The sequence below is a fragment of the Salarias fasciatus genome, chromosome 6 (genome assembly GCF_902148845.1).
Source record: "Salarias fasciatus chromosome 6, fSalaFa1.1, whole genome shotgun sequence".
NCBI classification, from domain to species: domain Eukaryota; kingdom Metazoa; phylum Chordata; class Actinopteri; order Blenniiformes; family Blenniidae; genus Salarias; species Salarias fasciatus.
In genome coordinates, this window is record NC_043750.1 from 24,800,042 (window position 1) to 24,812,146 (window position 12,105).

Genomic DNA, 12,105 nt, shown 5'->3' on the forward strand with positions numbered 1-12,105 from the left:
ATTCTTAAAAAAAAAAAAAAAACCTTCATACTTTACTTTTAGACTATATGTGTCATAATTATACCTTCTAATTTATATTCTCATTTTTTGAGATGCACTTGCATGGGTTTTGGTATCAAATACATATACTGCTGTTCAGCTGAACACATCTGCATAACTGTAAGAAATCCCAATACTTTGCATGTGTTATATATTATTTCATCATCTCCGAGTCACAACCTGCACTTTGACCTCTTTACTTACTGCACCAGCAGTATGCTTAACTGCTTTGCAACATGTTGAAAAGAGTGAACTATTTTTTTGTTTTATTCAAGAAATCATATGTAAGACATTTTGGTTTTTGTGTGCGCATTGAAGCTGTGGAGTGAAATACTCCAGGTGTAATTTAAAATAGCTCAATAGGCTGTGGATGTGTTTACATGTAACAGGAGAAGAAGACACACCTCGTCAAACCAGAAAGTCTCCTTATCCTCAATGCTTTTACTAAGAAATCAGGTTTCAAGTAACATGAGAACATTTAACAGGAACAAGCAAAAAAAAAAACTGGATAGTTTTCAGATTTGCTGAATAAAATTCACCACTAGAAAGACTTCACGCTGCCTGCACTCTTATTGAGGCTGTTTCCCACGGTCACTGGTGTGTTTTCTAAGCCACGGAGCCACTCGGTACATTTCAGCACCACGCGCTCATCCACACCGTAGTCTTCCTCTTCGTACTCCACGTCGTCGTACCTGTGCTGCTCATTTAACAGCGATATCTTCATGATTGAGTGAATGTCTGCCACTTCAGTCTCGCCTGTGTTTTTAGCAGCGATCCTGCTGTTCAGAGTGCTGTTCCTCTGTGCTGCCGGCTGATGTCTTTTGGTGATGTTTTCCCTCCGACGCCTGGAGTCTGTGGCACTTCCTGGACCACTGCCTCCACTCACCCCATTTCTGTTGGCTGATCGCTGATGCCTCTCGCTGTTCCTCCTTTGCAGCAGCACAACAGCCTCGGGGGTCAGGGTCAATGTGAAGCGGGCCTCGTCCTGATCCCCGATCCTCGTTTTCAGCTCCGTTTCACTCTTTATAGAGCTGTGGTTCACAGCTTTGTGCTGCTGCGTCTTGGATACTGCCGTCCTCCCCGAGCTGGAGGCAGGCGAGCTGTCCGTGTGTGAGGAGGTCAGCGGGCGGTCCTTTTTATTTGTGTGCAGCTCTGGTCCGGATACTCCTTTAGCTGTGGGTAGATGACTCCTGGGTGGGCTCCTCTTCCCCAGCTGCTTGAGGTTTAAAGTCAGTCGCTCCTTCACTGAGCTGCTCTTGTCTTCTCTTGGAGGTGTAGCTTTGGCCTCGGCGGTAGAAAAAGTACTGCTAATAGGCCTCTCCTTCCCGGTCAATCCTGAGAACCCCGACCGAGCAATCGACACCGGAGGTATGAAGGGCATTTTGGCAACACACAGGATCAAGTAGGAGAAAAGCTCAGTTTTGCTGAAGCTGTGGAACAAAGACGAGGGGGCTAAGGAGGAAAACGATTTGAGGGTGGCGAGATCCTCCGATGCATCCTCAGCCATGCAGTGGTCAGCAGAACGCCTCCGATTTTCTGCCCGTTTCCATCAGCGCTCACCTAGTTTGAAGCAGCTCACGTCCCGTTTTAACTGCCCAGCAGTCTGGCGGGATGGGAGGGTGCACTCGCATTGCACCTTTAACCACGTATGACCTCTGAGTGGGTATAAAGAGTCTGGCAGTCTCTCAAATACTCATTACTCCAAGGCTCAAAGATCTAAAATAGACCAAGACTTGTAATCCAAGGGTCTGATCAGGGAGGACACGTTTACTACACACAGCACACGCAGGTCTAATCCACACCGGCTGTGAGTGACCAGAAGTGTCTGCACTTAACAGAGTGATGGACGTTAAAACAAGGCCAATGATGCATATAATGTCTTTATAGCATTTTCTACCCGCCCGTAGCGAGATCATGTTTTAAAAGAACTAAAAACACGTTGGCATGGCAAACATTTATTTAATCCGATTTTTTTTCACACATCAATAAAATGTGGTTAAAACGTGTAACTTCTGGAAAACAACGCACATCAAAACACATCTGACTTCATAACATGTTGGTGTTTAAGTAGAAGTATATTTAACTGCAGCAGCTCCTCTTCTGCACGTGGAGGACCCGGTGACAGCGTGGACAGGTGTGATAGGCGTCCTTAAAGTGATTGACGAAGAACGGAATCAGGCAGCAGCCGAGCACCAACCTTTCAGACAGAGATGACTCATTAGTTCCCATCTTTGAGCTAGCGTGAGTCAGTGCGATTGATGCCCGAGCGATTAGATAACAGGATTTAGGCCTTCGAAGGCATCTCGTCTCACCCGCACAACACAAACACAAGGCACATGAGCCATGCGTAAGCCCCGACCCGGAAGGTGACCTCCGTGGTAACCCCGGTCTCACAGTAGGGGCATGCTGCCTGCTCGGGGGTGCGATACAGCGGGACCTCGAAGTTCACAAACTTTACCCTGGGAACGTATGAGGGAGTAGCCAACACTGCAGAGAAGACAGCACAACATTAATGAATGCTTCGTATTGATTAGTCTGATTAAATTATCATTTTAAGTTGGTGAAGGTTTATATAACTTGTTTTAGTTTGCTCATAAAATTGTTAACATTTTTTTCCAATAAGTAGCCATATCCGGTAGCTCCCTTTTTTCTGTAAAGTGCAAGTCAGAATAGAAAACACTTTAAATATCCCGGATGAAATTTTTTAAAAAGGGTTTTCAAGCCAGCCGAGTTGATGGCACCTTTTTGCTTTTTTTCTTTAAATGTGTCAAACACATGCCTGGTAAGTTATATTTCAGATGTTTTGTAGTTCAATACTCTGTACATAGCCACATTCATCCCATTTAATGGTTTTCTTCGAAGCAATATGGCACTTTTGCAGCTCCCTATAGATTTTTAAATATGACTTAAAAAAAAGGCATTCAGTGGTTGAAATGCCTGTATATATTCAATGAGTGGATTAAAGCTCTGACAAAGGTAAAGTCATTAAAATGAAGCAATGAACTTTCAGTATCAGCCAAGCTTTTGATGATAATTTAAGCTACAATTAGACTTTCAACACTATAAACTTGCACTTTATATCTGTAAACTCTATTAACTTGCAAATCACTTTAAATGTCGCTTTTACACCTTCAATGCAAAAAGAGATATTTAAACCTCCATCTTGCGTCACATACCTGGCTGAGGTGTGTGCATTTGGGTTGAGCATTCAGGTCCTGGAGAAAAGGTGAGGGAAGGCAGCGGTAAAGCACTGGAAGGTGTGTGAGTTTGGTAAGCCTCCACATCAAGCACAGTTTTACTTCCATCTGAGGAAAAAAGAAAAGATTAACAAAAGCTCAAACAGTATCACCTTAAAAGTCACAGATCCAGCAAACCAAATGCTCACCTCTAATGCCAGTTTCACCTGATAAAACATGTGGTGGAGGTGTAGGAAATGACTGGTCTGCTTTTGATGCCATCTGACCGTGTTGAAACACCACAGACATAGCAGGTAATAGTCTGAGTGTTTTCAGCTTGCAGTGCTTCAGCTTCACTTACCACCTGCATTTAATTGAAGTCTCCTCTGATTGGATGGAAAACTGCCTCTTTCTTTGAAGCTTTTTAAAATGCTGGTTTCTAAATTTCACCAGAAAATCTTTTGAGTGAGTTTTACTCCAGAAAATGTTTTGACTGAATGTGATGGAAGTTCTTCGCCATTCATATTGTTGATGCTGTGATTTTAATATTTGTTGTAGAAAAAGAAAGAAAAGATGTAACAAAAAAAAAACCCATACACACATTCATACACACATTACAGAGAGGAGACTGTGAAGTAGACACACTTAGATTCTTGTGATAAATAAAAATAGCTGCTGAAAGTAACACAATGTATATATGAATGTTACAAATAGAGACAATTTGTTGTTGCTTAGTTTAGTTACATGTAGCCAGATAAATTATGAATTTTCCAGTACAAATTAAGATAAATACCATAAATGAGAAAATTGTGGGTCTTGCATGGTGGTCTTGTGGTGGTTACTATTTGTCTTTCATAATGATGGATCTGGCTCAAATCTCCACTGGGAGGCCTTTATGTGTGGAGTTTGCACATTTTCCTTTGTGCATGCATGGATTTTCTCCAGTATCCTCAGCAAAAAACATGCAAATAAGATTAATTAGTGAAAATATGAAAATATATTTATTGCAAGAATTAATGTAAAACGTTGAATTTGATGGAGAATGGACACCAAGAACACTAGGGATCCTTAAATAAATAAATATGTGCAGTAACCAGTTAGATTAAGCTGTGTGAAAGATGAATGAATGAATGAATACTTCATGAATATTACATAATTTCCTTAGGCGTCTTAAAAAGCCTAATTTCCATACAGCCAACTTTGTGTCCCAATGTGTGTCGCTGCTATGGCTGTTCCTCCACGAGCCACAGGGGGCGCTCTTCCTCCTGATCGCAGTTTGTGAGCCAGCCCCTCTTCGCTCGGATCGTCTCACAGCCAGCGTGATGATGCTAAGCTAGCTGTCAGCCAGGCATCATCCACGGGTTTTGCTGCCGAGTTAGTAGCCGGATGCCCCCGGTCGTATCCTGCTGGCCGTCTTGACATTCCCTCCACATTCCTGGACGAATTCGTGTCGACTGACCAGAGTCCGCGAATTCAGGTCCACTCCTGATCTAACCTCTCCCCGTTCGCGTCGTTTAGCTCGCCGGCTAGCTCGGGCTCCTACTCGAAGAACCGGACTGACGGGGTGAGTTAGCATCGGGCTAGCGGAATGCACGGCCGGTCGGTGCGGCTGTAAGTCGGGAGGAGAAGCGTCTCCATCGGGGGAAAAAAACCGTGGTCGGACTGAAGAGGGAGGCCTGCTCGTAGACCTGTGGATAGCAGCTCGTCAGTAAATCAGAAATGTGGCAACATTAGCTGTCAGGCCTGTGGAACACCGGTGAAATTCCAGCTAACGCCGAGTAGTAATGTTTCACCGACTTAACCAACTACCTTAGCGACGGTAATGCTGCTACAGCTAGCTGATAACTCGGGGATAAAGTGTATGTATTTTGCTTTTCGTGAAATGTATGTTTTGGCTCGAGTTAGCGGGTTGTCGTTACCGTGACAGTATCATTTTGAGAGAAGTGAGGGTCAAGCTAATCCATGCTAACTAGTCCGAGTTGAATTAAAGTTGTCGAGGTTATTTGCCATGGTGGAAGTGGTCACGGCGGTTACCGGTGTTTGTTCACACTCAGTGATCTGAAGGGGTTTCGGCCGACACGGGCGGAGCTGTGGCCGGCTGCTGCCTGCCGGGTTTGTTTGTGGCTACTTGCTAAACTAAGTTTTTTTTCCTGCCGTGTGGCTTCGCAGAGCTCCCGTGAAGGACCACACCCAGACAAGATGTCCCTCCATCAGTTTCTGCTGGAACCCATCACCTGCCACGCGTGGAACTGCGACAGGACACGTAAGATCACGAGACTCACACCTGTGTCTGCCTCTGCTAACACACAGATTCATACACAAGCCCGCCATCGACACCACTGATAAGATCTGGATATTGTCCATATTTAAGCACATATTGCTTTTAGTCACACTGACCTGCTGTTTTTTTATGGTCAGGTCAATATAAGGAGTCCAAAGTGTGCGAACATTTCCTGGAGCATTGTTAGAACTGGTTTAGCTTGTCTGTTATCTGTATGACCATCTTGTGGCCCTGCTTATTTCACTGTCTCCTTATTCAGAAATTGCAATCAGTCCCAATAACCATGAAGTTCATATCTACAAGAAGAGTGGGAACCAGTGGGTGAAAACTCATGAGCTGAAGGAGCACAATGGACACATAACAGGTACTGAATCCAGCCTTTGTGGGACGTTGATGGTGACTAATAGTCATCCAGTGTAATCACTAGTAACGTTTGTGAAACTGTCATTAGAGCAAGTCTGCATGTACATGACTCATGTATTATCCATAAGTATTCATCTTTACTCAGACTCATTCGAAACACATCAGTTGTTGGATTTGTCTGCCTGTTGTCAGTGTCTTCTTATGCATTTCCCCTTTGTTCTTTTATATTTGTAGGTATTGACTGGGCTCCTAAAAGCGACCGCATCGTGACATGCGGAGCAGACCGAAATGCCTACGTGTGGTCCCAAAAGGAGGGTGTATGGAAGCCCACGCTGGTCATCCTCAGGATCAACCGGGCGGCCACCTTCGTCAAGTGGTCTCCATTGGAGAACAAGTTCGCGGTCGGCAGCGGAGCTAGACTCATCTCTGTCTGCTACTTCGAGTCTGAGAATGACTGGTGAGAATTCACATGGTGACACTTCGGAAATGCATCTGATTGTGTTTGTTTGTAGGATCGGAGTATTAACCATTTATCAGAAAAGTGATCATATTTGATAACTCACACATTTGATCACATTTATGTCAGTGACAGTCACACATGACATAAAACTAGTTAGTGACAGCTCCTTGAGGTTTAATTGTACCCACAAGATGTTATGGTTTTGTTTTTTAATTAAAAATTGGAAGACAGTTGCTGTCAGAACTTTATAGAATGCAAAAGATTATCAGATCTTTTACAAAACTCTCACTGGATTCATCTTCAGTGGAGAAATGCGCCTGAATTCATGATACAATTTTTTAGTTTAAGAAGTGTTTTTTTTTTATGTAGGATGTTTTTTTTTAACTAACTTGCAAATGTTAGAGGAAAAAAAATCTAAAACCTTATCTATGGTTGAATAATTTTTACCGTGTATGTTTTTTAAGGCTATTTTTCATTTGATTCGGCTCCTTTTTGCACTGGTTAAGATTTTTTTTGGTAGCATTCATGTTGCGTCTAGTTGTGATTCGTTGTGCACACCCCTTCATAAACGGTCATTGTATGGAGCCTGTACCTGTTTGTCTTCTTCTGGCTTAAAGACCAAAGTGCTGCATTCCTTCTGGCTGAGCAGGATCCACTCCCAGACACAAAACAACCTTTCTTTTTTTTCCCCAACCTGTTTTGTATCAATGTCGTCTGCCTTACAAACAGTGTACCAGTTATACGCCGCTGTTTTATCAGTCTGCTGTATGTGGTCTGGTTTTATTATGTTCTTCAAGAAAAAAAAAATAAAGAAGACTGTTGCATTCTGTGTTTAAGGTGGGTGAGCAAGCACATCAAAAAGCCAATCCGCTCCACCATCCTCAGTCTGGACTGGCATCCCAACAACATCCTGCTGGCTGCCGGCTCCTGTGACTTCAAGTGCAGGTGAAACTTGTTGGTGTTTGGATTAGAAACAACACAACGGGAGGGGGGAACGAGTGAAACGCGGTCAGCCTCTTTGCCTCGCTCGCTGTCCGCATTTCCTTCCCTTCAACTGCGCTCGCCCCTCCCTCTCTGTCCTCCAGGGTGTTCTCAGCCTACATTAAAGAGGTGGAGGAGAAACCAGGCCCCACACCCTGGGGCAGCAAGATGCCATTTGGGGCAGTGCTAGCAGAGTTTGGAGGAGCTGGTCTGTATTATTTCTCTTTAAGTTACTTTCAGGCCACTTCTGTCTCTTTAGTGAACTGAACAAGCTGCGTTTCGTTTGCGCTCTCAGGTGGAGGGGGTTGGGTTCACTCAGTCTCTTTCTCCGCCTCTGGTAACCGTCTGGCCTGGGTCAGCCATGACAGCACTGTCACTGTGGTGGACAGCTCCAAGACTGCCAGGTACGCTCCTCTCTCACTGCAACAGATGCTGCTTACAGCTGCTCCCGAGCTTCAAAACAAACTGTACAGAGGGAAAACTGTCCAATAAATATAAAAGATGTTGAAAGTAAAATCAATTGATATTTTAAAGATTTGCAACATTACTGCTATTTAAAAAATGGAACTCATTACTTGGTTTCGTGTAACAGAAGTTTTTGTCCGTCCTTTTTTTAACAGTCATAATACATCTAGTGAAAACAAGCGAACACATTAAAAAAGGTGTGTCTTCATTCAGCACTGAATAGAAACAAACAAGTTCTTTATTGCTACAATACATTGTATTGTCTTTGTTGAGCTTAAAAGGAAAAAAATGTATAATATGTAGGGAGAGAGCGCTGCAGAATTCTTTAAAAAAAGAAAAATGTTTTTGTTGTGGTTTCATTATTTGAATAATAATGTCCTCATCATCAAGGTAAAAAAAAAGCTTCAAATGGAGTTACAGTATTGAAATGATACTTTTTCAGATATCATGGTCTGGCCATGATTAAATGCTGGATGATGATTTTGGAAATTAGTTGCATTTCAACAATGTCAGTCTGCAAAAATCTTCAGATTTGTTTGAATTTAGATTTAAAAACTGATTGAAGCTGCAGCTTTGTTACAAGCTTTTTAAATCATGACTTCAGCTCTGGCTCTCTGTTCGAGAACAAGGCTGCACGTGTGCAGGAGTTTTCTCTTTTGTTTGTGTTTTTTGAAAATGTGCACCAACTGCACAAAGCAGCACTTTCCGTGTCAGTATTCTGCTCACCGTATCACTTCTGTTCAGTTTACTGTGCTCAACAGCAGTGAAAGTCCCACAGCTCCTCAGTAGCAGTCCACTGACGGCAGCTCATGTTGATTTTTAGACACGGTGTGTAAGGAGATTTCTGTGAAGTTACAGAGGGAAAAAAAAAACATCTTTGACTGAACCAGATATTCCACATTGGTCCGATTAAAAGACAGGATTTTTTTTTTTTTCCTTTCTTGCTTGTTTCCTCTTCTTTTTTTTTATTCCTAGAAATAGGTCTGTAGAAGTAAAGCTGTCCTATATTCAGCTCCCGGTGTTATGCCGAGTTCTCCATTTAAAAACGGAAACATGTGATCTTCATTTGGCTGCACAGCCTTCTACACATGTATTGTTGTGGCAGCATCAGCATGTGCAGTTTACACACAAGACAGGCTCAGCTGCAAAATACTGTATTTCCATGCTCTGCAAAATCAAAATGCAAATATTTTAAATATGAAACAAAAGTGCAATAAGTGGTTGTTAATTCACAATAATGATCTGATTATTGATTGACAGCACTTATTGAGTCATCTCTGGTGGCCACATGGCAGATGTCAAAAGCACAGAACTCAAATGTCAAGATAATTACATGTTTATCGATTGCAAACCCTATAGTTATTGCAGTGCTTCACATGTCTGCCTTATATGCACTAATACTTGGACATGCAAGTGCTTTAGATACACACAGCCAGTGATGACTTAGTGATCATAATGAGGAGAATCTGCACATTATAGGTGCAGAAAACTTGACACCAGCTGCCTTATCCTATGTGCCTTTATAATCTTTATTTTAGAAAATAAAGTATAGGTCCACAAATAGGAGGGGTTTATAATCAGTTGGTTTATTTTTTCATATTCAGGCTAATTCAATGTTTTTGTTTGTAAACCAACCTGATTGATGGGACGGAAATAACTGTTGCCGAGCAACAGATAATGGGATAGATGCTTCCCAAGCAGTCTGATTAAATTGAAACAAGAGAAAAAAAATCATAAACCCTCTCAATGAATTAAAATGATTAACTCCAGCTCATACATAACGTGGAAGAATCAGCTCATCACATTTAAAAATACATTTATGGAATGAATATAACATTGTTTTCAGGTTGTGAGAATAATTTTAATTTCCAGTAATCACGTTGTTGGTCACAGTGAGTAATCCTGATTTATAAGCACCTGCTGGGGTGGAGAAGGCAAACGGAACGTATTAATATATTATCAGCTATTGTTGAATACAAGATGTTAGAGACAGCGAGACATCAGGAAGAAAAATTACACATTTGAATGAACGCAGATCGGTGTGCTTTGAGTGTTTTGACATCTCTTGTGGCATAAAAACCGCCGACTGTCGCAATTGAACTTAATTTGTGTGTTTGTGTGTGTTCAGTCCCTCACAGCTGAAGACGGAGTTTCTTCCTCTGCTCAGTGTCATTTTTATTTCAGAGAACAGTCTAGTAGCTGCGGTAAGAAAAACACAGAAACCTCTCTCTCTTCACACGTGACAGCGGCTGAGGCGTGTCCGCTCACCTCTGCCGTCGGTCTCTGCTTTCAGGGTCATGACTGCTGCCCCATGCTGTTCCGTTGCGATGACGGTGGATCGCTGACATTCGTGTCGAAGCTCGACCTCCCCAAGCAGAGCATCCAGAGGAACATCTCTGCCATGGAGCGTTTCAGGAACATGGACAAGAGAGCCACCACTGAGGACCGCAACACTGCCCTGGACACGCTGCACCAGAACAGCATCACGTGAGTCACACACAGCACTTTAAATTTTCACATTTTCATCTGCGAGTGACGGAGCGTTTCAACTACGAGCTCTTCCCCCCATGCTGCCAACTGAGCGTCCACCACAGGCCAAAGCAGATTCACATCCTCCCACCTGCAACAAACAAGCTGGAGAGCTGCAAGAGCACTAATGACGTCTGCAGATCCCTGTGAATTGATCTCACAGAAACAGCTCATCATTAATCAGGGACTATTTTTGATTTGAGGCGACAGACTCGTTAAAATGATGTGGACCGAGCGTTACATGTCACCATATCGCTTTGATGAACATTAAAGACAAATCAAAGCCGTCAGTTTAACCAACATGCAGGGTTTTGGTGTTTTGGATGCAAAACTGAGCAGTAAAACATAAGCAAGGTCTTTAAGTCACCCTCTTGTTGTGGTGCATGTTCATGTCTTTTGATGTTACTTCTGTTTGCTTCCTGCTCTTCAGCCAAGTGTCTATCTACGAGGGAGACAAAAGGGATTGTCGCAAGTTCTGCACCACAGGCATCGATGGAGCGATGACCATTTGGGACTTTAAGGTAAAATCATCTTCTTCTTTTTTTTCTTTTTTTTTTTACACTTGAGTTCTCCTTCATCCACCATCATTGACTCTTTCTTTCTTTCTTTCTTTCTTTCCTTTGATTCCCCCCCACCTCAGAGTCTAGAAGCTTCTATCCAGGGTCTCCGCATCATGTGAAGAAGTCTTGTGAATGAACGAAGAGACGCTGCGGCCTCACTTCTCCCCTCCCGCCTCGCCTCCTCCCCTCTCCCCTCGCCCGCAACGCAGCCAGTAACATACATAACTGACCACCTAATCGAGTGTCTGCTGAAGCACTGATCAGATCATAACACACTCTTGTGGGTGCTCACTTTCTCTCTCTCTCTCTCACACACGCACACACACACATACACACTAATACACACACTACACACACTGAGCTGACGTGTGAAATCACTGTTGATTTATTTTTCGTTTGTTTTTAAATGAAGGTTAACCAGGTGTCAAAGTGGGAAGGTCCTCTGACACGTATTAAACGTGACGTGAAATGTGTGTTTTTATGTTCTCTAACCTCCTGTACCAAAAGTCGAACACTAAAAGGTGTGTTTTATCCAAAAATCAGACTGTATTTCACCTCAGATGAACCTCAACATGACCTTTGAATACCAGTGTCCAGCAGTGGGGAGGATGGCTCGTTTCACCCCCTGGATGATGGTAGATGTTCTCCGGTTGGGGGGGAAGTCTTTGTTCAGGTTATAACCCGAGGTCTTGGGTATTCTGAGAACATGCTGGGAGTTTGCAGCTGAGAGCTGTACAGGTCTGATGGTGGAAGAGAGAAAGCAGCTGTCTAAACTGTGCGCGGAGTCGCAGCTAGCCAGCACTAGGCTCTGTAGCTACTTCACTAAAACCACACGAGACGGAGGATTTCTATGTAACTGATCATGAGGTAGACATGAAATAAAGATGAAAATACATTTACAGTACACAACTCACTCGACTGCTCTCTTCCTTTATGTGTTTGCTGTCTGACAACGCTTGCTGGTTTTTACGATCTGCGTATCCGCTTGAATGCCTCTGAGGGATTTGTGTGTGTGTGCGCGTGTGCACAGGAAGTACCTTTGCCATCTCCAGATCAATGAAGTCCCAGAAACTATGCCAGCTTGTTTCCTGAAACATGAGGTACAATTAACAATACCCTGAGGAGCTAGCTGGGGAACGTGGGGCTTTCAACGCAGCGCCACTGAAGTAAATCTGCAGCTTGTGATGAATATTTGAAACTGTTGATGCGGTTTATCACCTGCCTTGTCTTTGTTGGGAGCATTGCAGCAGC

The 12,105-nt window shown here is 43.2% G+C and overlaps 3 protein-coding genes across 6 annotated transcripts; 1 reads left to right on the top strand and 2 right to left on the bottom strand.

Annotated features, from left to right (window-relative positions):
- Positions 1-580: 580 nt before the first annotated feature.
- On the bottom strand, positions 581-1,546 carry LOC115389783 (proline-rich protein 18-like). Its single transcript, XM_030093360.1, has one exon. It carries the CDS (start codon positions 1,544-1,546, stop codon positions 581-583), a length of 966 nt encoding a protein of 321 aa, XP_029949220.1.
- Positions 1,547-2,109: 563 nt separating this feature from the next.
- On the bottom strand, positions 2,110-3,444 carry LOC115390977 (LITAF domain-containing protein-like). Its single transcript, XM_030095043.1, has 3 exons — positions 3,216-3,444; positions 2,352-2,526; positions 2,110-2,236 (listed from the first exon to the last, which is right to left on the bottom strand). The coding sequence occupies exons 1-3, from the start codon at positions 3,232-3,234 to the stop codon at positions 2,119-2,121; spliced, it is 312 nt and encodes a 103-aa protein (XP_029950903.1). The 5' UTR covers positions 3,235-3,444; the 3' UTR covers positions 2,110-2,118.
- A 1,051-nt stretch (positions 3,445-4,495) lies between these two features.
- Positions 4,496-11,763, top strand: arpc1a (actin related protein 2/3 complex, subunit 1A). 4 transcript variants are annotated; one of them, XM_030094246.1, is made up of 11 exons: positions 4,496-4,779; positions 5,385-5,478; positions 5,756-5,860; positions 6,094-6,316; positions 7,157-7,264; positions 7,405-7,508; positions 7,596-7,704; positions 9,894-9,969; positions 10,059-10,252; positions 10,725-10,815; positions 10,935-11,763. In XM_030094246.1, exons 2-11 carry the CDS (start codon positions 5,415-5,417, stop codon positions 10,971-10,973), a joined length of 1,113 nt encoding a protein of 370 aa, XP_029950106.1. In that variant the 5' UTR covers positions 4,496-4,779; positions 5,385-5,414; the 3' UTR covers positions 10,974-11,763. The 4 variants fall into 4 exon arrangements, with proteins under 4 accessions (XP_029950106.1, XP_029950107.1, XP_029950108.1 ...); XM_030094247.1 differs by lacking the exon at positions 4,496-4,779 and adding an exon at positions 4,784-4,919; XM_030094248.1 differs by lacking the exon at positions 4,496-4,779 and adding an exon at positions 4,923-5,034.
- Positions 11,764-12,105: the final 342 nt, after the last annotated feature.